Source organism: Arabidopsis thaliana, chromosome 3 (assembly GCF_000001735.4).
Source record: "Arabidopsis thaliana chromosome 3, partial sequence".
NCBI classification, from domain to species: Eukaryota; Viridiplantae; Streptophyta; class Magnoliopsida; order Brassicales; family Brassicaceae; genus Arabidopsis; species Arabidopsis thaliana.
Window position 1 is genome coordinate 17,323,999 of NC_003074.8, and position 23,098 is coordinate 17,347,096.

Genomic DNA, 23,098 nt, shown 5'->3' on the forward strand with positions numbered 1-23,098 from the left:
TCCACTTACTGCAAGAAAAAAAAAACCCAAGAAAATACGTAGTCTGTAAAATAGTTTCTTGTCGGACAAGAAAGCAAGATAATGATAGAAACAAACAGACTTGTGAGCAAATGATGTTATTAGATTTTGGTTTTCTTTGAGTTTTTTTTTTTAATTATGAAGACACAAGACCAAGTACTTATTCATATGCACACTAGTCCAAGCGTTACTCTGAATATCAAATATCACACTTTCACACATTCTCACTGGAATTGTAGTTGAGACCAAAACCAAGAGGAAACAATGGATCATATGAATTAGCATCAGCGGTTAACGGCAACTGGTCAACGCGTTTGAACCAGCTCACTGGTAACTTCCCCTCAAAGTCATAATCTCCAAATATGACATCAGTCATCCCTTGCCCTTCCGTTCCAGGAAGCCAAGCAGCGACCAGAGCCTCAGCCTTTTCAAGAACCAGCGGCTCAAGAACCAAAGGCCGTCCTGAGAACAAGACCACTAGAGTCGGGATTTTCTCTGCTAATGCAGTTACAATGTCGTTACCGTTTAATGGTATTGTGAGTTCCGAGTTATCTCCCAATGTCTCTGCGTAGGGAGTTTCCCCCACTGCAACAATGGCGTAGGAGAAGCGTTGTAACGAGGCTAAAGTTTCTTCTGAAGGAGTCTTCTCGTAGATCACTTCGGTCTTGTCTCCAACTGCTTCTTTAATGGCGTCCAAAAGCGTTGTCCCTGCAAGTTCAGACCAACACAGATACGTTTTGATAATAATTTACTAACAACATCTACTAGTCTCTTTGATTGGAGTCGCTTTAATTACCGATTGTGATCCTGCCGCTTAGACCAAACCATGCCTTTGTCCATCCCCCGCACTGATATCCAAGATCGTCTGCGTGTGTCCCAGTGACTAGAATTCTCTTGACATTGCGATCTAGTGGCAGAAATGGCTTCTCAGAATTTGTCCCGTTCTTTAGCAGAACTAACGACTTTCTAACCGATTCACGCGCTAGTTCTCTATGCTCCTGAAGCCATGGAAAAACAGAGTCAATCATGTGCTTGTCCCAACACTTTGGTCTAATGACATTATGTACAAGTGACCTCACCTTGCAGCCAACGGTACCCAATAAAGACCGGTCCGTGAGAGGATGTTCGAAAAGACCCGCAACAAACTTCACCCTGAGTATTCTCTCAACAGCATCATCAATCCGAGACATAGTTACTTCCCCTGACTCCACCAAATCTGTGAGGTCCTTTATAAACTGTTCATACTTGAAAGGCACCATCACCTGGAGTAACATTGATTAATAATCTTCTCTCCATTATTAATCTAAAAGATCAAAAATCATTGACTAGGGGTTTCAGACTTTACCATGTCAACTCCAGCATTAACTGAGATTTTGACGCAGTTGCGGTAGTTTGAACCGAATGGCTCGCTTAGCCGTTCCAAAGCTTCCCAGTCTGAAATGACAAATCCCTAATAACAGAAGCAAAGGCAACTACCTAAAACCACACACCTGTAGCTTATTTAGCTAAATTCAAATCAGATTTTAGGCAAACCTTAAAACCGAGTTTCTGTTTGAGAAGTTCGGTTAAGAGGAAATAGTCAGAATGGAGTTTACTTCCGTTCCAACTGGAGTAAGAGGCCATAACTGTAGAGACTCCTTGAGCAAGACAATTCAGATATGGTGCAAGATGTATTTTCTCCAACTCTTCGTATGACACAATAGTGTTCCCTTCGTTTATGCCCTTATCGGTACCACCATCTCCAACAAAATGCTTAGCACATGCGACCACGTTGTTTCTATCACATAGTGAACAAAACCATGAGAAATGACATCAAACCTATTAATGACATCAAATCTAGCTAGAGGTGTATATATATATACCTTCCTGCAAGAAAAGGGTAACCATTAGGATGTTCTTTAGGTGGCTCGCCTTGTAGGCCCGAGACAAGCGAACTCAACTCACAAATAATGTCAGGATCTTCACTGTAACTCTCATAGGATCTCCCCCATCTCGGATCTCTCAAAGCCTATCAAAAAGATTTATAAAAAATAAAAATAAAAATCTCTTTCACCATTTCAATTCCTTCCTCATATATATTTTCTTGATTTTCTTGTTAGGAATTCTTCCTTGTATAGACGTCTAAGGATTAAGAAAATTCTCATGTATTGAACACATCTCATACTTAATGGACAACAACACACATATTTGGCATTAGGATGGGTGAGATGCCAAATAAAACGTATATATTCTCAATAAACACTCAAAGATATCCCACCAAAGGCTCTATTCAATTGACTAAGCTATAAGGAACTTACGGCCACGCATGGAGCAAACGCCCAATGAGCGCCACAAGCTCTTACTTCAAGTGCTGTTGCTGCCCCGACTCTTCTTATCAAATCTGCGTCTCTATCACATTTAACAACCACTTTGTTACGACCTAAAGATTTAGGTTCCAAATCTATATGGAGCAACATTACAAGACTCAAATAATCGAATACTTATGTTACGACCTAAAGTTACATTTTCAGCCAATTATATGCAAATGTCTCTCTTTTGTCCAAATTTTCTAGTCAGTTCAACGTGAAAGAGAATGGTAAGAAAACCTGGTGGCTCCGAGGCCGATGTTGTGGGGAAAGATAGTGGCTCCGTAGACGTTGTTGTTACCGTGGACGGCGTCAATGCCATAGATGATCGGGATTCCCAAACGCGACGCTAACGCTGCGTTTTGGTAACCGTCGATCATATCAGCCCAATCCGACGTCTTAGCGTCCTCGAACGGCCAACTTCCTCCACCGTTCAATACACTACCTGTAACCCCCAAAAATCCATTAACACAATTACATTTGTATCTTGTTATCATCAAAATGGACTTGGGAAACTACAAAGTTTGGTCGTTGACCAAAAAAAAAAAGAAACAAAAGTGGTCAGTGTTTGTGAATACCGATGAAGTTATCTGTAATGACAGGAGGAGTAGTGACGACGCGTTCGATCTGAGTCATCTGGCCGATCTTTTCCGGCAGAGTCATGCGAGAGAGAAGGTCCTTTACACGCGCCTCCACTGGCGCGTCTTTGTTCTTGTAAACGCATGTTTCATTGCTTCCTTCCATACACAATATTTGTTGTTTCTTCCTTTTGTTCTTATTTTTTTATCCTTCTGTTACAAGTTTGCAACTTAACCTTTATATATTGCCAAGGTTGAGGATACGTGGCATGATAAAGTCATACGAAGTTCTGCCGTAGCCGACTAGATATGCAAATTTAGCTTAGAGTGGATTAGTTCAATGATAAAGAATTATAGATTTAAGTGAAAAATAGTAATGATCTGAATTTTTCTCCAGTTCTACATTTTTTTTTTTTTCGATTACTAAGGGAAAAGCCTAAGTAAATTTGAATGATCAAGTCAAATCTAGTATATAAATCACACAACCTAAATAAATGATAGAGCAAAGAACCATAATAACCATCGTTTAAACATCCTAATCTAGTCTAATACATGATTTCAACAAAAAGACTACCCATTAACATGAAATATGATGAAGAACAAAGAAAAAAACAGTAACACATATTTCATATCCAATATTTCCACAACTATGTTCTTTAAGGAAGACTTTGCCCCAAAAAAAAAAAAAAAGACTTGTCTAATTTTTTTTGAAAGGTCGTCTAAATATAAAACTACGACTCAAAACATAAAAATGTTGGTCAATGATTAATTGAATACAAAAACCCAACTACTGGAACAATTCGTACCGTGGGAATTAAAAAACAAAGACTTGAAAATAGTTTATTTGAGAAAATGCTTTGATGCATGAGTCTAAATAGGAGGAACCAAATGTTGTGTTGACGACATAATATAGAGATAATCAAGGCTAGATAGACGTATGTAACTGATATGCTAATTAACATGTCTTTTCAAGATTGACGAACATATTTGAGAGACCAATCTTAAGCTGTTAGCATATGAAGCATGAGAGTGACCTTTTTGTGCATATAATCCTCCAAACTTATTCCAATGTATGAACCGATTTTAACAAAATCATTTTTAAAACAGAAAAGTAGTCCCTTGAAATTTTGTTAAAGATATTCAACAACAAATTTAAACCGTGTCAGAGTTCTCCACGGAATCACCATTGAGACCAAAACCAAGAGGAAACAATGGCAAATACCCATTTGATTCGATGTCAAGAGGTAACTGGTCTACACGTTTGAACCATGTTGCTGGTAACTTCCCTCGGAAGTCATAATCTCCGAATATTACATCAGCAATCCCTTGCCCTTCTGTACCAGGCAGCCAAGCAGCGACCAGCGCCTCTGCCTTTTCAAGAACTTGCGGCTCAAGAAACATAGGCCGTCCTGAGAACAAGATCACTAGAGTCGGTATTTTCTCTGCAACCGTGGTTATAATCTCGCTACCATTGAAAGGTATTACGAGTTCTGAATTATCCCCCATAGTCTCTGCATAGGGCGATTCTCCCACCGCAACAATTGCATAAGAAAATCTATATCCTGAGGCTAAGGTTTCCTCTGATGGACTTTTCTCATAGATCACTTCGGTTTCGTCTCCAACTGCCGCTTTTATGGCATCTAAAAGCGTTGTGCCTACATTTTCAAACAATATAGTTAGAAATTCGACGAGACCATTTAGCATTTCCTACCAAAGGTGTTTTTCAAACCATATTGCAGTAGCTCTAGTTACCATCTGTGATCCTTCCGCTTTGACCATACATTGTCTTTGTCCATCCACCGCATTGATATCCAAGATCATCTGCATGCGTTCCAACCACTAGAATTCTCTCGGCATTGCAATTTAATGGCAGAAATTCTCCATATCTGCCGTTCTTTAGCAGAACTAACGACTTTCTAACCGCTTCACGCGCCAACTCTCTATGTTCCTAAACCTCGTAAAACAGAGTGAAATCATCTTTTATATGGTCTTCAATAATCTTAGCACTCCAGTTTAATAGCATTTCAGAACAAGAGAGCTCACCTTGCAACCAACAGTAGGTAACAAAGATCGATCTGTAAGAGGAAATTCGAAGAGTCCTGCAACAAACTTTACTCTAAGTATTCTTTCAACAGCGTCATTAACACGAGCCATCGATACTTCCCCTGACTCCACTAGATCTATCAAGTCATTTCTAAACTGTTCATACTTGAAAGGTACCATCACCTACAATAACATTAATTGGTTTAATTATATATTCTCTTGTATCATCCGAGACAATGAAAAAAAGTTCACTACCATATCGATTCCAGCATTAATCCCTATTTTGACGCAGTTGCGGTAGTTTGAACCTGGTGGGTCGCTAAGCCGGTCCAAACCTTCCCAGTCCGAAACTACATAACCCTAATAACCAAACAAAAAATATGAAATCAAATGAATACAATGAATACATCTCTAGCTTTATTTAGATTGTTTTCAAACTGAACCAACCTTGAAACCAAGTTTTTGTTTGAGAATTTCCGTTAAGAGGAAGTAGTGTGAGTGAAGTTTATCTCCGTTCCAACTGGAGTAAGAGGCCATAACGGTAGAGACTCCTTGAGAAATACACTTCTTATAGGGAGCAATGTGTTTTCTCTCCAAGTCTTCGTACCGCAAAATGGTGTTTCCTTCATTTATGGCCTTATTGGTACCACCATCTCCAACAAAGTGCTTGGCACACGCAACCACGTTTTTTCTATCATCAAGTGACCAGAGTCCATGAGATATGAAATTAAGCATACTAAAGACACAAATTAAGCCACAATGTTAATATATATAAACATACCTTCCTGCAAGAAAAGGGTAACCATTTGTGTGGTCTTTGGATGGCTCCCCTTGTAGACCCGAGACAAGTGAAGTCATCTCAGAAACAATTTGAGCAACTTCACCATAGCTCTCATAGCATCTTCCCCATCTCGGATCTTTCACCACCTTTAGTAAGAACACCATCCCTTTCAGTTGACTAATAAAACCAAAACATATTCGATCTTGTTGCTAAAATCTAGGTATGCAGGAGACTTACTGCGACGCAAGGAGCAAACGCCCAGTGAGCACCGCACGCCCTTACTTCAAGTGCTGTTGCAGCTCCAATTCTTTTGACCAAATCCGCGTCTCTACAAAGTTAACACATGAAGTACCAATGTTATCACAAGCCAAACACAACATGGCCACAATAAATGCAACTAATTATTTAATACTAATAGCTAGCATTAAAAAGTTAGTAAGTGTAACATGATTATATCTTCAAATAAGACTCAAATGAATCAGTGAAGGCAAGTCTCATCAGATCAAATCAATCCCTTTATATGCAAGTCTCTCTCTAGTCTCTTCTACTAAATTTGTACTTTGCTTAAAAGAAAACCAGACCTAGTGGCGCCGAGACCAATATTGTGGGGAAAGATGGTGGCGCCGTAGACGTCATTGTTGCCATGAACAGCGTCAATGCCGTAAATTATCGGAATTCCCAAACGCGACTCTAACGCTGATCGCTGGAAGCCGTCGATCATATCCGCCCAATTCGACGACTTTGCATCCTCAAATGGCCAACCTCCTGCGCGGTTCAATACACTACCTGTAACAATATGACAACTTGCTTTGTATCTTTTAGTATGTTCAATTTTCATAAGAGAACAAAAAAAGAATTAGAGAAAATCTAACAAAGGTTTGGTCGTTGACCAAAACAAAATTTAGAAATGGTCTGTGGTTGTGTATACCGATGGAGAAATCTCTTATCACGGCCTCAGAAGCGACGCTACGTTCGATCAAAGTCATCTGGCCGATTTTTTCAGCCAGAGTCATCCGAGAGAGAAGGTCCTTTACACGCGCCTCCACTGGCGCTTCCCGGTTCTTGTAAACATATGACTTCTCATTGTCAACCATTTTCTTCCTCTTTCTCTTCTTCTTCTTACAATGTCACTTCTCCTCTTTAGTCTTTAATATATATATAGCCAAGCTAGGGACACATGGGATGGGACGTTGACTTGGAAACACACTCGGATTAAGGAAGGACAAAATATCAACTAGAATTCATTTCATATGTATGTAAGGTGTGAAGTCTTGAGAACATGGCTAAAACACCAAAAACATAAATTAATTTTTTTTTTTGGGTGGGAAAAAAACGTTATAATTAAAATGTTGTATTGTAAGATTAAAATCAATTGGAATTTTAGGTATGAATTCTTACCAAATAAAAAATAACGAGAAAAATGTTTAACATTGTGCATAAATATTATTACATGATTTTCAAAGTTACTAAACACAAACTAAGGTAGTCTAGGCATGCTTGTATTGGGTGAAGTCACATAAATATTTTTGATTAATAATATGAGTAAACATATAAAAACATTTGGTTGGTATACTTAAAAGCTCTTCAAACATTTGGATCGGAGGAGGTGCTGGGGTTCTACGGACGTTTATTAGCGGCTGCACAGAAAGACCAACACCGATCGGCGGTGTCAACAACGACAGTTCCAGCAAAACCTGTGCATTTAAACTGTTTTCCATATGGATAGCACGGTGGTTCTTTAACTTTTTCATTTGTGATAGGATTTCTTAACGGGTCATCTTTGAAAGGATTTCTTAAAGAATCTACAAAAGCAAATAAATGAACCTTTTTCAGACTATGGTTATGATTATAATGGTAATGATGCTAAATGACGATCTGAACCAAACCTAAAGTACTTATAACATTAACTCACCACATTCATGAAGACTTGCTAGAAAAATAAGAACGATACAAAAGATACTAAAATTAGATGACGACATTGTAATTTTCACACTAAGAAGTTTTGTTGTTTTATCATAGAAAAACTTATATATAGACAAGTCTTTGATTACTGCTAAATTTTTGTGAGGTGATCCGACAAAACTGTCATTAGATTTGTTTGGCTAGATTTATTTCTTTTCTATTCTAAACTTATAATTAATTACTTTGTTTTCGAAAGTCCCTAAAGTTTCGAATGTTGATCAATAAAAGAAAACATAGTAACCAGAAAATAGGACCACGATTAAGAGTGAAGCATATGGTGGATGGAGCTAACAATCTATTTTTCTTTTTCATACCAACTACCACACATTAATCATATACTTTTCTTGAATTAGGTCTAGAGCAATAAAGTCAGTTATTTAATTAGTATTTACTTGAATAAATGAATCTTGATTCTTGACCGTTTCGATAATCATGGTCTTTTCATTTTTATCATTTTGTGCAGATTGATTGTACCATGTTTATTTCTGTTTCTAACCAACATTCAGAAACATTTTTATTCGTAAGAAGAAGATGCAAGAAATGGGTTACAAGGTTGGAGGTAGAGGGAGACTCGGAGATTGTGGTGGGGTTCCTTAAGTCGGGAATCACAAACTCACATCCATTCTCTTTCTTAATACGTTTGTGCTATGACTTTTTGTCGCGTGGCTGGATAGTCCGCGTTTTTTCACGTGCATAGAGAAACTAACCGCCTAACGGATGTGTTAACTAACTATGCTTTTTCTCTTCCCTTAGATTTTTATTTGTTCGAGGGTAGACCGGATGTGGTTGTCTCTATTGTCTTTGATGATGCGAACGGGTCTGCATACCCACATAATGTTCGTATTTGATTTAGTTTTAATTTTTTTAATTAATAAAATGTGGGGACATTGTCCCCCAACCCTACCAAAAAAAAGAAAGAAGATGCAAGAAATTTGGAAAGAAAAGAAAAGAGTATGATTGAGTGATTTGTCTTTTAGGCCGATTTTGGGCCTCTTTCGGCCCAATAAACTCTATATTAATTCTTCCAATTATATGTCCACGTGTCCTCTTGCACCATTCGGTTCCGTACGCCGTGTCACACTTGATTACTCAGCTTTGCCGATGAGATAATTAACCGTCCTCCGTTGTATCGACGGTCGAATTTTAATATCTTTGATCCAACGGTCACAATTCGAAGTCGTATTTCCCAGCAAACATCGTCTTCATTGAAAATTAGACAGATCGATATAAATGTGTTACCTTTGATTTCCCCAATTTCTAGGGTTTCGAAATAATGACTACTACATTCGAATTTCTGCAACCAAGAATCCACGGATTTGCAACTTGTTGTAGTAGTAATAGTCTATTGTACTCGAAAGCTTCGAGATTTTTCAACGATCGTTGTAGGGTTTATCGCCAAAATCCGAATCGGTTTGTCTCCAATTCAATCACGCTTCCTCTGCAGAAGAAACAAGTTACAGTGTTGAGAAATCACGAAAGGTTTAATCTTTGGGATGGGTTTTCAAGAAAGAAGAGTAGATTAGTTGTGAATTGTCAAGAAGATGATCAGAACGAGAGTTCTAGTGAGGAGGAAGAAAGCAGTCAGAGTACTCCGGCGAAGTCGGAGAGGAAAAGAGAGAAGAAAGAAGATAAGGTGTGGTGGTCAAAGGGCAAGAAATGGCAGTGGCAGCCAATAATCCAAGCGCAAGGGATTGGAGTTTTGTTGTTGCAATTGAGTGTTGTTATGTTTGTGATGCGATTGCTTCGACCTGGTATACCTTTACCTGGATCGGAGCCTCGAATTCAGACGACTTTTGTGAGTGTACCGTATAGTGAGTTCTTAAGTAAAGTTAACAGTAACCAGGTGCAGAAAGTGGAGGTTGATGGGGTTCAAGTTTTGTTTAAGTTAAGAGATGATGGGAAGTGGCAAGAGAGTGAAACTAGTAGGTTGTCTCAGTCGTCTGAATCGTTGTTAAGAACTGTGGCTCCTACGAAAAGGGTTGTGTATTCCACTACTAGGCCGGGTGATATCAAAACACCGTATGAGAAGATGCTTGGGAATAATGTGGAATTTGGATCGCCTGAGAAGCGTTCTGGTGGCTTCTTCAACTCTGCATTGGTATAGTTTCATTTTTACTATTTGTCCTACTCCTTGATGATGATGCTTTATAGTTTTGCAATGAATGGTGATTGTGCTATAAAATAGGTTGGGTCTTTTCAAAAGTTTCTATTTTTGTTTGTTGCAGATAGCTCTTTTCTACATAGCGGTACTTGCTGGGCTTATTCGATTCCCTGTTAGCTTCTCCACGGTTTGCATCTCTACTATACTTTAATGTGGTTGTTTAAAATTTTGAATTTCCTAAAAGAACTATGGGTGTACACAGAGTTCAACCGGCCAGCTTAGGACCCGAAAGGCTGGTGGTCCTGATGGGGGAAAAGTCTCTGGTGGAGGTGAAACAATCACTTTTGCGGATGTTGCAGGTGTTGATGAAGCAAAGGAAGAGCTAGAAGAAATCGTGGTAGGTTTTTCAGTCCTTAAAGACGCTGCACATGCTTATTGATGATCAGATTGTTTTTCATAGCTTTATTCTCGGTTTGGTAATTGTCTTTTACACATCGGTTAATCAATGCAGGAATTTCTTAGGAATCCTGAAAAGTATGTCCGTCTAGGTGCACGTCCTCCGCGTGGTGTCCTATTGGTGAGTTTTATCATTTGATTTCACTTTATTCTTATATTACGTATATATCATGGTTTAACGTTTGGTTACAAGAGCTCTCCTTTAGAATGATATGCCTTTGACTCCTTTCTTTTCCAGGTTGGTCTTCCCGGAACAGGGAAAACCCTTCTTGCAAAGGCTGTTGCTGGGGAAGCTGAAGTCCCCTTCATAAGTTGCTCTGCAAGTGAGTTTGTAGAGCTGTATGTCGGTATGGGTGCCTCACGTGTAAGGGATCTTTTTGCACGGGCCAAGAAGGAAGCTCCATCGATTATATTTATTGATGAGGTTAGAATAGGTAGTCGATGTCAGATTACCTCCGGTATATTAAACCTCTGGGCATCTTAAACAAGATTTTCTATTTGCCTCTCATGCTCCAGATAGATGCTGTGGCAAAAAGCCGTGATGGTAAATTCCGAATGGGGAGCAACGATGAAAGGGAGCAAACTTTAAATCAGTTGCTCACTGTAAGTCTGCTGTCAAGCACCTTTCCTGTGTAAGTAGCATTCTTGATCTTTCCATGACCCATTCACATGTTGGAAACTTTTCTGCAGGAGATGGATGGTTTTGACAGCAATTCTGCGGTTATCGTTCTTGGAGCTACAAATCGTGCCGATGTCTTAGATCCGGCCCTGCGTCGTCCTGGGAGATTTGATCGTGTTGTTACGGTTGGTAGAATGGATCAGCTCTGCCTATTTGTAAATGTTTAATATGGTTTTTTCAAAGGCACTGATGCATTTTTCAGGTGGAAACGCCAGACAAAATTGGAAGAGAATCCATTTTGAGAGTACATGTGTCAAAGAAAGAGCTTCCTTTGGGAGATGATGTCAACCTCGGTAGTATTGCCTCAATGACCACTGGTTTCACGGGGTACGCTTTTGTATATTATCAATGATTTGAAGTTTATTCAGTTATACGTTTTTGGGTGTATATCTCATAAACTCTTTTGTCCTATTTGCAGGGCAGATCTTGCAAACTTGGTAAATGAGGCTGCCTTGCTAGCTGGAAGAAAGAACAAGACGAACGTTGAGAAAATTGACTTCATTCAAGCTGTGGAGCGATCAATAGCGGTATCTCTATAACCTCGCTGTTTTATTGATTACGTAAGGCAATTGTCAAAATGTGTTTTCTTACAAAGACCTGTTTCAGGGCATAGAGAAGAAATCTGCAAGATTAAAAGGCAATGAGAAGGCAGTGGTCGCAAGGCATGAAGCTGGGCATGCAGTGGTTGGTACCGCTGTTGCAAATCTTCTTACTGGACAGCCACGTGTTGAGGTAAAATGCAAAAACTTTGTCTACATTTACGCTCATTGTTTATGTTGTTTAGTACGTGCAAATGATTCAAGTTTTGCTCATCTTTGTGGTGTTGTCAGAAATTAAGCATATTGCCAAGAACAGGAGGGGCATTGGGATTTACATACATTCCTCCTACTAGTGAAGACAGATATTTACTCTTCATTGATGAGCTGCTTGGGCGTTTAGTTACCCTTCTTGGAGGTCGTGCAGCTGAAGAAGTTGTTTACTCAGGGCGTATATCAACAGGTGCATTTGATGATATAAGGCGGGCAACTGATATGGCATACAAGGCAGTAGCTGAATACGGTCTTAACCAAAAAATCGGACCTGTGTCTGTGGCTACACTTTCTGGTGGTGGGATTGACGATTCTGGAGGCTCGCCATGGGGAAGAGATCAGGTAACTTCATGTTGCAATGCACTTGCCTAGGTTGTCTTATAATTTCCAATTGTCCATGCAAAAGTTAACCTTCCATGTTAATACACAGGGGAAACTAGTTGATCTTGTTCAAAAAGAAGTGACAATTTTGTTACAATCTGCTCTCGATGTTGCGCTGTCTGTTGTACGCGCTAATCCAGATGTATTGGAAGGGCTTGGTGCTCAACTTGAAGGTGTAGTATAAGTTTATTTGTTTTCATCAGAACAGTTTTTGAAAACATGTAGGACACTAAAGGATATAACTGCTTGCGAGAAAGATTATATCCCTTGTCTTGAGTTTGGTTCATGTGACAACTGGCTGATTTTGCTGATGAAATATCATGTTTTGGTGCAGAGAAAGAGAAAGTAGAAGGTGAAGAACTGCAGAAGTGGTTAAGCATGGTGGTTGCACCAGAAGAACTCGCAGTCTTTGTCGAAGGAAAGCAAGAGCTTTTGCTCCCAGCACAAGCTAGCTCCAGTTAACAACTACTCTGTTCTATCATCAATTATAGCTATAAAGACAGTATCTAACACGGATCATCAGCTCTTTCCTTGCTGCCTTCTGTATCTCCAGGTCAGATCTGGTTATCACCATTGCCCTTTAGCATCCATGGTTCCAGCATGCATAGAACACTTGAATCAAACTTGAAGAACCATATTGGGATATGACTTTTGGTGATAACTCATAGATTTTGGTGGATGTGTTTTAAGATTTGGTATTCTTGCTAGATACAGTCTCTTTAACTTGGCAAAAAAGTGTATAATTGATTCATATGTATAAAAAGCCAGACTGATATGTGTAAAGATCTTAAAGACCCCCACAAAAGGTTGCAACAGCATCACTCATTGTACTCCAGAAAAAGTTGCATTAGCATTACTCATATTAGTCTATTATTCTCAGATTTCTCGAAGTAGTGGAGTTAATCTTGAAAATGTTCAGAAAAATAAATAACTAGATCATGTGATGTCAAATAAGATTAAGAAAGAGTAGCTTATATATAAGTGAAATCCGAAGAATTATAGAGAATGAAAACAGAGGCATGAATAATGCAAATTACTATACATTTTTTTCTTCTATTTCTTGAAGAGGCTTCCTAAGCCACCAAATCCACCCTCGCTCTTCTTCGGCACAGGCGTCGGAGCTGAGTTTTTACCACCGCGAACGGTTCCTCGGCCTCCGGTGGTGGTGCCTTCTTTCTCATCCACCTTCTTTAGAAGTGGATTAGTCTCATAGAACTGATCTTGTTTTGTCATAAACCCAAGAACAAAGTCGATGGGATTCTTCTCCTCCTTTGGGCCGCCTGAACCTCCCTTTGTGCTTGTGGCGTAAACCCTCACGGTGGCCGGAGCAAATGACATAAGAAGCGAAGAAACCATTGTTGTTATCTCTCTCTCTTCTCTGGTTTTTCTTTATCGGTAGTGTGTGTATGTGTGTCTTCGTGTGGCATTTGTTACGAAGGGATTATAACGAGGTTGGTTGAATCTGAGCCGTTGGATTTTTTTGGCACAAGCTCTCCACAAGTGTCTTATCCTCTTTCTTTTTTCCCTTCACACATTTTTCTTTGAATCACTTGGATACATTTTTTTTGGTTTAATTGTTTTTAGATATATCTTGGCACAATTTATGTATATTCTTCTCAAGTTCTTAAACGGAAATTTGCACAGAGAGTCAAAGTCTTCAATTTCAGATTTATAATTTATTTGTCAAATGAAATGTATGAATGCGGAAGAGACACGACTTGATTTTTTTTAAGTGTGTGATCTTGTCCCTGACCATGTTGGTTGTTAGCTGCTGCAACTTGAGACTCTGATCAAAACTAAAAACCTTTTTTCTGTTATTGGGCCGACGAGGCCCATTTCTTTAAAAGGAACTGTGACAAGATGGGATATAAAGCTCTAGAGTAGACTCCTACGAGTAGCGCCACAACACTGATGAACGAAGCTCGAAGAAAGTTACAAGATAAATTCCATTAAACGATTCAAATATGCGCACTTATTATTTCACCAAAAGCAATGCTCAGTGTTTATTATTCGTGTAATAGTGTTGGATCTACACATGTTCTTATTCGATGGAATCTGCGACCGTATATACTACTGAGTGAAAAATTAGGCAAAAGCAAAAAGAAAAAAGAACCAAAGAGAAGCAATGTTTCATCAGCCGCAATGGTTCACTCAAAAACACTACTTACACTTTTCCTCTTGCTTCTATCGTGTACCTAAGTTCCGTGTCGCTGTCTCTTCACTCCAAACAAACCAACATCCATTCACTGCCATTCGCTCCTTCTCAAACCATTTCCTGAGTAGAATCTTCTAAAGGGAAACACGTCTCTTCACCACCGGTATTCCAGAGGAAATTGGCGTAGTTGGCGGCGTAGAAGGAGTTGGTAGGGTCTGCAGATATAGCTTCTAGAAAGTTCTCCTCAGCAGCCCAGAGATCATTCCGAACTTTCCACAGGAAGATGGCGTATTTGCTGTACGTTTCTGCGTCTACATCTTCTGACTCTATTGCTTTCTTGAAGCAGTTCTCCGCTCTAATACATAACCAAAAGCAAACATCATTTGTCAAGTTCCAGAGTTACATAGAATCATAACCAATCTTTTGATACTCAATGTGTCAAGTGCAAGCATATACTTCTCAAAGTACAGGTAATAAAGTCTTGAATGTTAGATGCAAGAATAGGTTAAAAGGATATCTCACCTCTCATGGTCTTGAGTAACGAGGTAAAGGAACTGAGCGTAGTTAGCTAGGAGCAGATGATTGTCAGGCTCTTGAGCCAAACCTATCTTATATAAAAGCTCAGTTCTAGTGTAATTGGCATAATCATCCAATTCAATCCTTGCAGTGATCGGTGAAACAAGTCTCAATCTCATGTCACGATCAACAGAGGAATCTTGCATTTGATCTGCTTCTTCCACCATCGAATTCCACAGACTCACCTCCTCTTCTCTCATCCCTTCTCCTGAAACCGAGTCTCGATGTCTCGGCAAGTGGGAAACCTTGTCAAAATTGATCGATCCTAACCATTTGGACCCATCAAGCTTCGTAGACTCCTTTAACGAAGAAAAATCAATCCTTTGTTGCGTCTGATCCGGACCTTTATTAACAACTGGAGGAGATGCTGCAATAGGTAGGTTTGATGCAACTGAATGCACAGTGTAGTTCGCCAAAAGGATCATCACATAAACCATCAAAGTAGGTGTCTGAGAGAACACACGTTGGAAAATCCACAACAATGAAGCGTGCATTTCCTTCTTAACCTGCTTAAGAACACCCACTCTAGTCTGCAACGCAAAGCTATGAAGCTCCTCAATCATGAAAACCATAGAAGAAAAAGCTCTATTGATAGAACAGTAAGTAGTAGCACTAGCTTTCTTAAGAGCTTCTTCTTGTAACTTCCTCTTTATTATCCTAAGTGATAGAGGTAAATCAACACTGTTTGCTTTACGCTCAATACTTGAATGGTTAACCATCTCTGCCCATGGAGCTTCCAAAGAAGCTAAACCTGGAACAGACTCTTGTAATAGCTTCAAAGAACCAAATCTATGATTATTGCTATCGTTATCGTTATCTACTGCTTCTGATTTCTGTTTGTTCTCTTCTTCTTCTTCATCGCCTGCGTTTCTGAATTGTGAAGCTAATTCCTGCATTTTCACAGAGAATGCTTCGTCGGAGGAGAAGAAACCGGAGCTCGCACTACAAACTCTTCTCAAAGGATTATGTTTCTTCTTCACATCAGTTCTAATCTTCTTCGTGGTGGAATTAGAAAATTGCCAAAGCTCACATGATTTAGATCGGTGAAGTTTCCCAGATTGTGTTCCGAGAAACGTCGAAGGTTTTAATCTCAAAGATCCTCCTCCGACGGAAACATCACCGGCTATTCCACGAGAACGACGGCGTTTAGATGAAGTTAGGGTTTGCGAAAATGACGGACATTGAGGAATCGCTGTGTGTCGTCCTGACCAATGAAACGACGTCGTTGTTGCTACTTTCACTTCCATTATTCCGATGAAACGCAAACAAATCTCAGAATCTGTATAAATCGAGAAAAGCTATAAAGATTAAGACAAAATTGATTACGAGAAATTGAAAGATAAGAGAGAATGAGAATGAGAAAGAGAGAGAGCTTACTTCTTCTTGGTGATTCGAAATTCGTTCGTTGAGAGAGAGATTTTCTCGGGAGAATTTTTTGTATGGTTGTCAGGTCAAATCGAATTCAGAGGCTTACGAGAGCTCCTGAACTTTGTTAGAAACAGAGAAGAAGAAGAAGAAGAAGACAAAAGCCCTTGTATGTTTATATACCAAGAGAGAAAAATTAGTAAATTATTTAATTAATTTACCGGATATAGGCGGTGAAAAGGCGCGTGCTATTTTAGAGAAGAGATTGGTTTTATTTATTTATTCCACGGGTAGAGACGGTTACAGGTGATGAATGATAAGGATTCGGCTAAACTAAGCGACGCGGTTTATTCGGGAAAATTTTGCTTTCATCGCGGCTTCATCGATCTTGATCTGACGGATGAGAATGAATCACGTGTTGGTTGATATAGCTTCGGTTTGATCTATTGCCACGTAGGGGGTTGAAGAATATGGAGATGGGTTCACGGACCTAACGAGGACACAAACTTGGGTTTTCTCGATATTGAGTGTTATGAAATTTGTATTTTCTCGATTTATTCCTGAAAACGAAAGTATGAAAAGAAAATAGCTTGTTTTAGAGTAGATTATCTCATTCTCTAATAAGATTTGTTTTAACAAAAATTAGAATCAGATTTTTAGAAAAAGCTTTAAAATCTTGATATAGATATACGTTCAAGAAAATGGATTATCTTTACCAAATACAGAGATAAGTCTATATGCATGATGCACTGTTTAGTGCAATTTTATGGCATAACCATACAATTACATATAATGAAAGACAACAACATTAAACAGTACTTGGGGCCTTGACAAAACTAAATGGGCTTTATATCTTATCACGAATATGGACCCATCGACCATTGGACCCAAGTCTTTGGATTTAAAGAGTCTCTGTATTTGGCTTTACATGACTTCCCAGCCAAGAAACTGCAAACTGTAGTCTAGTTTCCAAAACCTAACAGCAGGAAACAAGAAGCATCAAAACAGTAACGAAAAGACAAGGATAGAGATCCAAGAATTGTCTGGTTTAGGGTTTATTGAGGAGCCCAATTATGCGTTTTAGATTTGCAGCAACGAGAAAGAGAAACGAGGGTTTAGGGTTTAAGACAATGATGGAAATAAGAGAGCATAAACAGAGGAAAAAAACAAACCACAGATTACGAAAGACAGTATGATATTATATAGGCCTCAAAGTAAGGCTTTTAAGTGGATGGCAAAGTTTGTAGAGAAAACCATAAACACTTCAACGTCTGGCTGTTCTCCGGGTTTTAAAGAATCTCTCTCTGATTGAGATTAACTCCTTGGCTGCTTCACTCGTTGCCAACCGGTTCAGCGGAGATTCTTCACAACATCTAAGTCCCACATCCAAAATCCCTTTCAAGCACTCAAGTACAGGGAAACCAACTCTGAGACCACTATGAAGAATCGATTTGTCTGCAATGTCCAAAACTCTTTCTGGCAAGGCCGCCTTGGTGTAGCTGTTCAGGGTAAAGTTTCCTCCAAATAACTCATTGGTTGGTCTTTTTCCAGTGAACATTTCCAAAACGAGAACCCCAAAGCTATATACATCACCGTGTATTGACGGTTGTCCTCCCATTCCATATTCTGCACCATAATTCACACACACAAAAACGACAACAAGATTGTAATGAAAAAAGGAACACATAAATATTCTTCATTTAAACGTTCCATATGTGTAATAGTTTTACCTGGTGCGGCATACCCAATGGTTCCTCTAACACCAGCTGAGCTTAGTTGGTTGAAGAAAGACTCCTGGTCGAATTTGAGGAGAAGACGAGCGAGACCGAAGTCGCTAACATGGGCAGTTAGATCATCGTCGAGAAGTATGTTGCTTGGCTTAAGATCGCAATGAGCTATAGGCTCATGACAGTGAACATGAAGATAGTCCAAAACAGAAGCCACGTCTATGGCAATGTTAAGCCTTTCAAGAAGTGTCAAAGTTCTTGAGGGCCTATGAATCTCTTCGACTTCCTCTGGGTGCAGCCATTTATCCAAACTTCCATTCGGCATGAACTCATAGATGAGAGCTCTGAATTCGTTACCTTGGAAATCAATACTAGCGCAAGCTGTCAATAGTTTCACGAGATTACGATGCCTTATATCCTTCAAAGATTCACATTCTGCCATAAAGCTCTTCATAGCTCCACGTCTCTGCATGTTTAGAACTTTCACTGCAACAATCTTGTTCTCCGTCTGGAGCAATGCCTTAAACACAGTACCAAAACTACCTGACCCAACTATATTGCTCGAAGAGAAGCCATCTGTCGCATTTCGTAGATCTCCATAACTTAGCTTTTCATGGAAAATCTCCAATGTAAAAGGAGCTGAATTATTGATCTTCTGGTTGTTCTTTCTTTTTTTGAACCAGCTTAGAGAAACTATGAACAATAGCAAAAGCAAAGCTATGCCTACGCTGACCCCAATCGCAACTTTCTTCAAAAGAGATGGATGCCTTGTCTCCACTGGTGGTGCTTGGGCAATGCATGGCTTTAGTTTCAGTTCCTTGATGCTTCCACAAAGATTTTTGTTTCCGAATACTGAAACTAAAGTAGCATTTTGAAATATTCCTTCTGTTGGGACTCTTCCCTCGAAATTGTTATCGGATAGATTGAGATATTCCAACTTGGAAAAGTTTTCAAAATATTCAGATATACTTCCAGAGAGATTATTGTTTGACAAATCAACGTTTTTAACACCCATCAACCCTTTTATATCTGGAATGGTTCCATCAAAATGGTTTTCTTGTAGATAAATAACTTCCATCGAAAGACATTTTCCCAAAGTTTGTGGGAGATGTCCTGATAAGTTATTATTCCCAAGTAATAGCTCAACAAGATTTTGTAATCTTCCAATATCGTTTGGTAGAGAGCCACTCAAAGAATTAGATTCCATGTTGAGGTGAACAAGGGTTGGGATTTGCATGATCTCCTTAGGTATAGTCCCATTTAACTTATTATACCCAATCTGTAAGTCGAGCATGTGACTACAATCACCAAGACTCGGAGGAACGATTCCTTCAAAACTATTGTTGGATAAATATAGTTTTACTAACTGAGTAAGGTTGCCTATAAAAGAGGGTATCTCTCCAGAAAACCTATTTGAAAACAAAATTAATTCCCCGAGCCCTACAAGATTTCCAAGAGAGGTTGGGAGTGGTCCTGTTAATAGATTATCTGCCAACAAAAGTGATTGTAGGCCTATGAGATTTCCAATATCATGAGGAATGCTTCCATAAATGAGGTTTCCTTTAAGGTTCAAAACGGTGAGTTCCGTGGACATATTGACAATGGATGTAGGCAAAGCACCCCCAAGCCTATTGTAACTCACAGATAACCCATGCAAATGGGAGCAATTAGTCAAAGCATCAAGAAATGCAAGATCTCCAAAAGAGTAACTTCCCAAAGAATTGTTAGCAAGTTCTAGGTAATGCAAATTCTCTAGTTTTCCAAAGTTGGGAGAGATACTTCCTGTCATCCTGTTTTTACCAATTCCAAACATTTCCAGAGTTGAAATATTGGCAAGTGTTGTTGGGATGGCTCCTGTTAGAAAATTTCCATGCAAAGATAACTCATGAATGTTTGGTAGCAGATTACCAAAATCAGGCTTCAAGTTACCCGAGAAACCATTACCAAGGAGGTATAAATTCTCAAGTGAGGACAAGTTGTAGAAAGCAGGAGGAAAAACGCCAGAGAAGTTGTTCATTGTTAATGTAAGAGACACCATTTGACTCAGCATAGCTATATCATCTGGAATTTCTCCTTCCAGATGATTATATCCCAAGTTGAGCACTATTAGAGACGTCAAGTTTCGTATAAATACGGGGAACTTTCCTTTGAGGTCGTTTAGACCAAGATATAGATAAAGAAGCTTTCTCAATGACCCTAGTTCTGAAGGAACACCGTCTCCAAGATTGTTTGAAAATAAATCAAGGTACAACAATCTAGAGCAGTTGGACAAACTGGCTGGAATCTCTCCTTCCAGATAATTAAAGCCCACAGCCAAATATTTAAGTCTAAACAAGTTTCCCATCTCTTGAGGGATGGTTCCACCAAAAGAGTTATTAGAGAGGTCAAGATATATGAGAAACGAAAGATTACCAATAGATGGTGATATCACTCCTCCCAACTGCAATCCTCCGAGGTCCAAACGAGTAACTCTCTTGTGTTTGCGGCCACATCTAACCCACTTCCAGCTGCAGAGAGGGAATGAGTTATTCCACGCGGACAAGGCATCCCTTTTGCTTTCAGAAACTTGAGACTTGATCTCCAACAACGCTTGCCTATCACTTTCATCGGTAAAACCATATGCTTCGAGTTGCATGAGAGCATTGAAAGCAAGTAAAAGAAATAGTCTCATGCTTCTCTTTTCTTTTTTTGTTGGTTAAAATATTGTGGTTCTTCTCAAACTTTGCAGGAAGTAAATATATAAGAGACGAAGCAATTGCAAAATGCCTACTTGTAGTGCTAACGCAACTTGAAGCCAAATAGGAATGATCAACTACCAGATTTTTCCAAAATATAAGTCAAGAAGTCAACTGCCTAAAAAGACAAGGAAAGATTAAGATGCGCATTTAACTAGTCTTTCTGACTTTTCTATAGGCATCATGTGGTGGCTGGATTTATCGGTCCCATATGTCTGGAATCTGAACAATTAATTAGCTTAAGCATGGAACATTACTATCACACGGCAGTCATCTTTTGTCTTAAACCACACAACACTACTTTATGATATTGAGCAACCATACATGTGACAAGCCCTTTCATTGCTTGCAAACTTTGTAGAGGAAACCAAAAAAACACTTCAGCCTCGAACCAATAGCTTGAGCGAAGGTGCTCGCAGTTATTCTTCCCAGTAACTCAGATGGACAAAAACTACAGAACACACGTTACACTTACATGACAGAAAATCTGAAATAACACTAAATAATCAAGCAATTTACCCAAATAATTCTTTGATTCCATTTTTGCATAGACCAAGTCAATAAGATTGAATTAAAATGAAAAAGAAGAAATGCAATTTACCTCTTAAACTTGCTTTCTAAAGATTAAGACGAGAATTGATTGATCACTGCAATCATGAACACGTTCAAAGCTGCTGGTTCAGAAAAAACCACAGAAATATATAGCAAAAATAAATGGTTGCAGCTTTAAAAGTTTAGCATGATCATCGCAGAAAAACACATTTTCAGTTTAAAACTTGATCAGCTCTAACATCACAATCCAGAGACTTTTTCTTACTCTTCGGTACCAAAAAAGAAGAGAAGGTAAAGAAGGTAAGCGAATGGCTTCCTTTGAAATTGCTGTTAGGTTCCCAAGAGATGCAGGGAAATTCCCTGTCAGGTTGTTTACACGGAGAGATAAAAGGACAAGCAGAGGAAGCGAACCCAGTTTAGAAGGAACCTCGTGTTCAAGATTGTTGGAGGATAGATCATTGGTCAAAAGGGAAAAACAGTTAGATATATATGCCAAGTGGAATCCCACCTCCAAGAATGATCTTGCTCAGGTTCAAGTGTTGAAGCCTGAACAGCTTCCCTACCTCAAGAGGGATACTACCATTGGAAGAGTTGTACGTGAGACTAAGAGATGTGAGGAAATAGAGGTTACCGATAGAGGGCGAGATAACACCGGTTAGTTTCATTCCTTCGAGATCCAACCAGTGACTCTCTTGTGATTCCGACTACATGTGACCCCAGTCCATTTGCAGAGAGAAAAAGAGTCATTCCATGAAGCCAAGACAACTCAGGTGTTCTCTGATAGGTTAGAGTTTACTGAAACTTGAGCGGTGCTTGTTTATCGGTCTTATCAGTGTATGTGGATGCCTGACAGTAGAACACAAGAGCATGAAGAGAGTAAATGAAAGACATATTTGTGTAATTTTGTAGTCTTCCCTTCCTGAGGGGGTAAAGTATATTAAAAAATGGCAGTAATTATTCAAAAGTACCTCTGCCAGAAGAGTGTCGCCTTCCTAATCAATTAATTGGAAAATAATCAACATCCCTGCATCATTAAGAGAAGAAATATGTTATTTTAAGGAAATACAATATGTTGATTGGAAGCCATCAACAGTATTGTAAATAGTCAACAGAAGTGGGCGGTAATTAAAAAATAGCGAAAGCTCGTTAATACTTTTTATGTTAAGACTTTCTTTGGAGTCATCATGAAAATGAAAGAGTGCTCAGAGTGTGACAAACTATATAATTCACCATTGACACTTTGGCTGTCGTCCTTTTCAGGTAACATCTCCAGCAGCAGGGGTCCATAGCTGTACAAATTCCTCATTACCATACTCTGATACAGATTTCTTAGAGACATGAGAGCTATGAAAACTGTATTTTCTTATCCATTCATAAGAGAGGATAGGTGAATAAGTCTTCTAAATGTCAGTAACTCCTTTTGTACCTGCAGGTTGAATCAAATGGTCACATTATAGAGTTCGTCTCTTTAAAGAGTTAGCAAGACAAAAAGAAGAGGCATGTGACAAGGGAGCTGCTGTTGAAGATGCGGAAAGACTCATTCAGCAAGATACTTAGAATGTTAATAGTAAAAAAAATTGAAAAAATGAAAGAAAAAAAAAATTAATCTACAATGTGAAGATATTTTATTGAATAAGACAGAGAATGTTTAATAGCCTGTCTCATTGCACAAGACACATTACAAATACACCCATGACACTGGCACAATAATTTAAAACTACAAACCATTCAGTAGAATACTCGTACATTCATAAAAATACAGACACATCTAGTAAAGAGATATATATACATGCGTACCTATATCTCGTGGCTTTAATAGTAGTCTCTCGTACGAC

The 23,098-nt window shown here is 39.0% G+C and overlaps 7 protein-coding genes and 3 non-coding genes across 15 annotated transcripts; 2 read left to right on the plus strand and 8 right to left on the minus strand.

The window, feature by feature from the left end:
* Positions 1 to 103: 103 nt before the first annotated feature.
* AT3G47040 (Glycosyl hydrolase family protein) lies at positions 104 to 3,154 on the minus strand (the record flags this gene model as incomplete). 4 transcript variants are annotated; one of them, NM_001203095.1, is made up of 10 exons in its annotated part: positions 164 to 726; positions 815 to 1,016; positions 1,098 to 1,280; positions 1,364 to 1,468; positions 1,552 to 1,795; positions 1,881 to 1,982; positions 2,072 to 2,139; positions 2,316 to 2,481; positions 2,604 to 2,808; positions 2,942 to 3,154. In NM_001203095.1, the coding sequence occupies 10 exons, from the start codon at positions 3,105 to 3,107 to the stop codon at positions 233 to 235; spliced, it is 1,935 nt and encodes a 644-aa protein (NP_001190024.1). The 4 variants fall into 4 exon arrangements, with proteins under 4 accessions (NP_001326870.1, NP_001326871.1, NP_001190024.1 ...); NM_001339302.1 differs by lacking the exon at positions 2,072 to 2,139 and having other exon boundaries at positions 104 to 726; positions 1,881 to 2,026; positions 2,316 to 2,406; NM_114571.1 differs by lacking the exon at positions 2,072 to 2,139 and having other exon boundaries at positions 233 to 726; positions 1,881 to 2,026; positions 2,942 to 3,107.
* Positions 3,155 to 3,936: 782 nt separating this feature from the next.
* On the minus strand, positions 3,937 to 6,891 carry AT3G47050 (Glycosyl hydrolase family protein). Of its 2 annotated transcripts, NM_114572.3 has the most exons (9): positions 6,694 to 6,891; positions 6,347 to 6,551; positions 6,003 to 6,093; positions 5,766 to 5,911; positions 5,432 to 5,675; positions 5,240 to 5,344; positions 4,985 to 5,167; positions 4,694 to 4,889; positions 3,937 to 4,596 (listed from the first exon to the last, which is right to left on the minus strand). In NM_114572.3, exons 1-9 carry the CDS (start codon positions 6,857 to 6,859, stop codon positions 4,094 to 4,096), a joined length of 1,839 nt encoding a protein of 612 aa, NP_190289.1. In that variant the 5' UTR covers positions 6,860 to 6,891; the 3' UTR covers positions 3,937 to 4,093. The 2 variants fall into 2 exon arrangements, with proteins under 2 accessions (NP_190289.1, NP_001078254.2); NM_001084785.2 differs by lacking the exons at positions 3,937 to 4,596; positions 4,694 to 4,889 and having other exon boundaries at positions 4,928 to 5,167.
* A 284-nt stretch (positions 6,892 to 7,175) lies between these two features.
* Positions 7,176 to 7,774, minus strand: AT3G00820. Of its 2 annotated transcripts, NR_143871.1 has the most exons (2): positions 7,678 to 7,774; positions 7,176 to 7,567 (listed from the first exon to the last, which is right to left on the minus strand). It is a non-coding gene; the product is annotated as an uncharacterized misc_RNA (transcript). The 2 variants fall into 2 exon arrangements; NR_143872.1 differs by having other exon boundaries at positions 7,176 to 7,774.
* Positions 7,775 to 8,927: 1,153 nt separating this feature from the next.
* Positions 8,928 to 12,968, plus strand: ftsh7 (FTSH protease 7). Its single transcript, NM_114573.3, has 13 exons — positions 8,928 to 9,825; positions 9,953 to 10,015; positions 10,091 to 10,225; positions 10,340 to 10,405; positions 10,523 to 10,708; positions 10,801 to 10,887; positions 10,975 to 11,088; positions 11,166 to 11,290; positions 11,382 to 11,490; positions 11,570 to 11,695; positions 11,794 to 12,114; positions 12,203 to 12,326; positions 12,488 to 12,968. The coding sequence occupies exons 1-13, from the start codon at positions 9,001 to 9,003 to the stop codon at positions 12,613 to 12,615; spliced, it is 2,409 nt and encodes an 802-aa protein (NP_566889.1). The 5' UTR covers positions 8,928 to 9,000; the 3' UTR covers positions 12,616 to 12,968.
* Positions 12,594 to 13,735, minus strand: AT3G47070 (thylakoid soluble phosphoprotein). Its single transcript, NM_114574.3, has one exon. The coding sequence runs from the start codon at positions 13,507 to 13,509 to the stop codon at positions 13,207 to 13,209; it is 303 nt and encodes a 100-aa protein (NP_190291.1). The 5' UTR covers positions 13,510 to 13,735; the 3' UTR covers positions 12,594 to 13,206.
* A 368-nt stretch (positions 13,736 to 14,103) lies between these two features.
* Positions 14,104 to 16,545, minus strand: AT3G47080 (Tetratricopeptide repeat (TPR)-like superfamily protein). The gene is made up of 3 exons (NM_114575.5): positions 16,262 to 16,545; positions 14,831 to 16,163; positions 14,104 to 14,663 (listed from the first exon to the last, which is right to left on the minus strand). Exons 2-3 carry the CDS (start codon positions 16,129 to 16,131, stop codon positions 14,417 to 14,419), a joined length of 1,548 nt encoding a protein of 515 aa, NP_190292.1. The 5' UTR covers positions 16,132 to 16,163; positions 16,262 to 16,545; the 3' UTR covers positions 14,104 to 14,416.
* Positions 16,546 to 17,236: 691 nt separating this feature from the next.
* On the minus strand, positions 17,237 to 20,764 carry AT3G47090 (Leucine-rich repeat protein kinase family protein). Its single transcript, NM_114576.2, has 2 exons — positions 17,980 to 20,764; positions 17,237 to 17,875 (listed from the first exon to the last, which is right to left on the minus strand). Exons 1-2 carry the CDS (start codon positions 20,645 to 20,647, stop codon positions 17,514 to 17,516), a joined length of 3,030 nt encoding a protein of 1,009 aa, NP_190293.1. The 5' UTR covers positions 20,648 to 20,764; the 3' UTR covers positions 17,237 to 17,513.
* Positions 20,714 to 21,115, minus strand: AT3G07635. The gene is made up of 2 exons (NR_141338.1): positions 21,036 to 21,115; positions 20,714 to 20,823 (listed from the first exon to the last, which is right to left on the minus strand). It is a non-coding gene; the product is annotated as an other RNA (non-coding RNA).
* Positions 21,116 to 21,571: 456 nt separating this feature from the next.
* AT3G47100 (uncharacterized protein) lies at positions 21,572 to 22,108 on the plus strand (the record flags this gene model as incomplete). The annotated part of the gene is made up of 1 exon (NM_114577.2): positions 21,572 to 22,108. The coding sequence occupies one exon, from the start codon at positions 21,572 to 21,574 to the stop codon at positions 21,920 to 21,922; it is 351 nt and encodes a 116-aa protein (NP_190294.2). The 3' UTR covers positions 21,923 to 22,108.
* Positions 22,109 to 22,263: 155 nt separating this feature from the next.
* Positions 22,264 to 23,080, minus strand: AT3G00830. The gene is made up of 3 exons (NR_143873.1): positions 23,061 to 23,080; positions 22,417 to 22,689; positions 22,264 to 22,287 (listed from the first exon to the last, which is right to left on the minus strand). It is a non-coding gene; the product is annotated as an uncharacterized misc_RNA (transcript).
* Between the last annotated feature and the right edge of the window lie 18 nt (positions 23,081 to 23,098).

What these genes read in the sequence shown, in the direction of transcription:
- AT3G47050 (NM_114572.3), bottom strand. Translation starts at nt 6,859, where the DNA reads ATGGTTGACAATGAGAAGTCATATGTTTACAAGAACCGGGAAGCGCCA. An exon ending in AACAAAAACTTGGTTTCAAG is followed by an intron (nt 5,345 to 5,431) that starts GTTGGTTCAGTT and finishes TTTGGTTATTAG; the next exon opens with GGTTATGTAGTTTCGGACTG. An exon ending in AAGCGGAAGGATCACAGATG is followed by an intron (nt 4,597 to 4,693) that starts GTAACTAGAGCT and finishes TTGAAAATGTAG; the next exon opens with GCACAACGCTTTTAGATGCC.
- ftsh7 (NM_114573.3), top strand. Translation starts at nt 9,001, where the DNA reads ATGACTACTACATTCGAATTTCTGCAACCAAGAATCCACGGATTTGCA. An exon ending in GATTTGATCGTGTTGTTACG is followed by an intron (nt 11,089 to 11,165) that starts GTTGGTAGAATG and finishes TGCATTTTTCAG; the next exon opens with GTGGAAACGCCAGACAAAAT. An exon ending in CTGGACAGCCACGTGTTGAG is followed by an intron (nt 11,696 to 11,793) that starts GTAAAATGCAAA and finishes TGGTGTTGTCAG; the next exon opens with AAATTAAGCATATTGCCAAG.
- AT3G47070 (NM_114574.3), bottom strand. Translation starts at nt 13,509, where the DNA reads ATGGTTTCTTCGCTTCTTATGTCATTTGCTCCGGCCACCGTGAGGGTT.
- AT3G47080 (NM_114575.5), bottom strand. Translation starts at nt 16,131, where the DNA reads ATGGAAGTGAAAGTAGCAACAACGACGTCGTTTCATTGGTCAGGACGA. An exon ending in GTTACTCAAGACCATGAGAG is followed by an intron (nt 14,664 to 14,830) that starts GTGAGATATCCT and finishes GTTATGTATTAG; the next exon opens with AGCGGAGAACTGCTTCAAGA.
- AT3G47090 (NM_114576.2), bottom strand. Translation starts at nt 20,647, where the DNA reads ATGAGACTATTTCTTTTACTTGCTTTCAATGCTCTCATGCAACTCGAA. An exon ending in CATTGGGTATGCCGCACCAG is followed by an intron (nt 17,876 to 17,979) that starts GTAAAACTATTA and finishes ATTATGGTGCAG; the next exon opens with AATATGGAATGGGAGGACAA.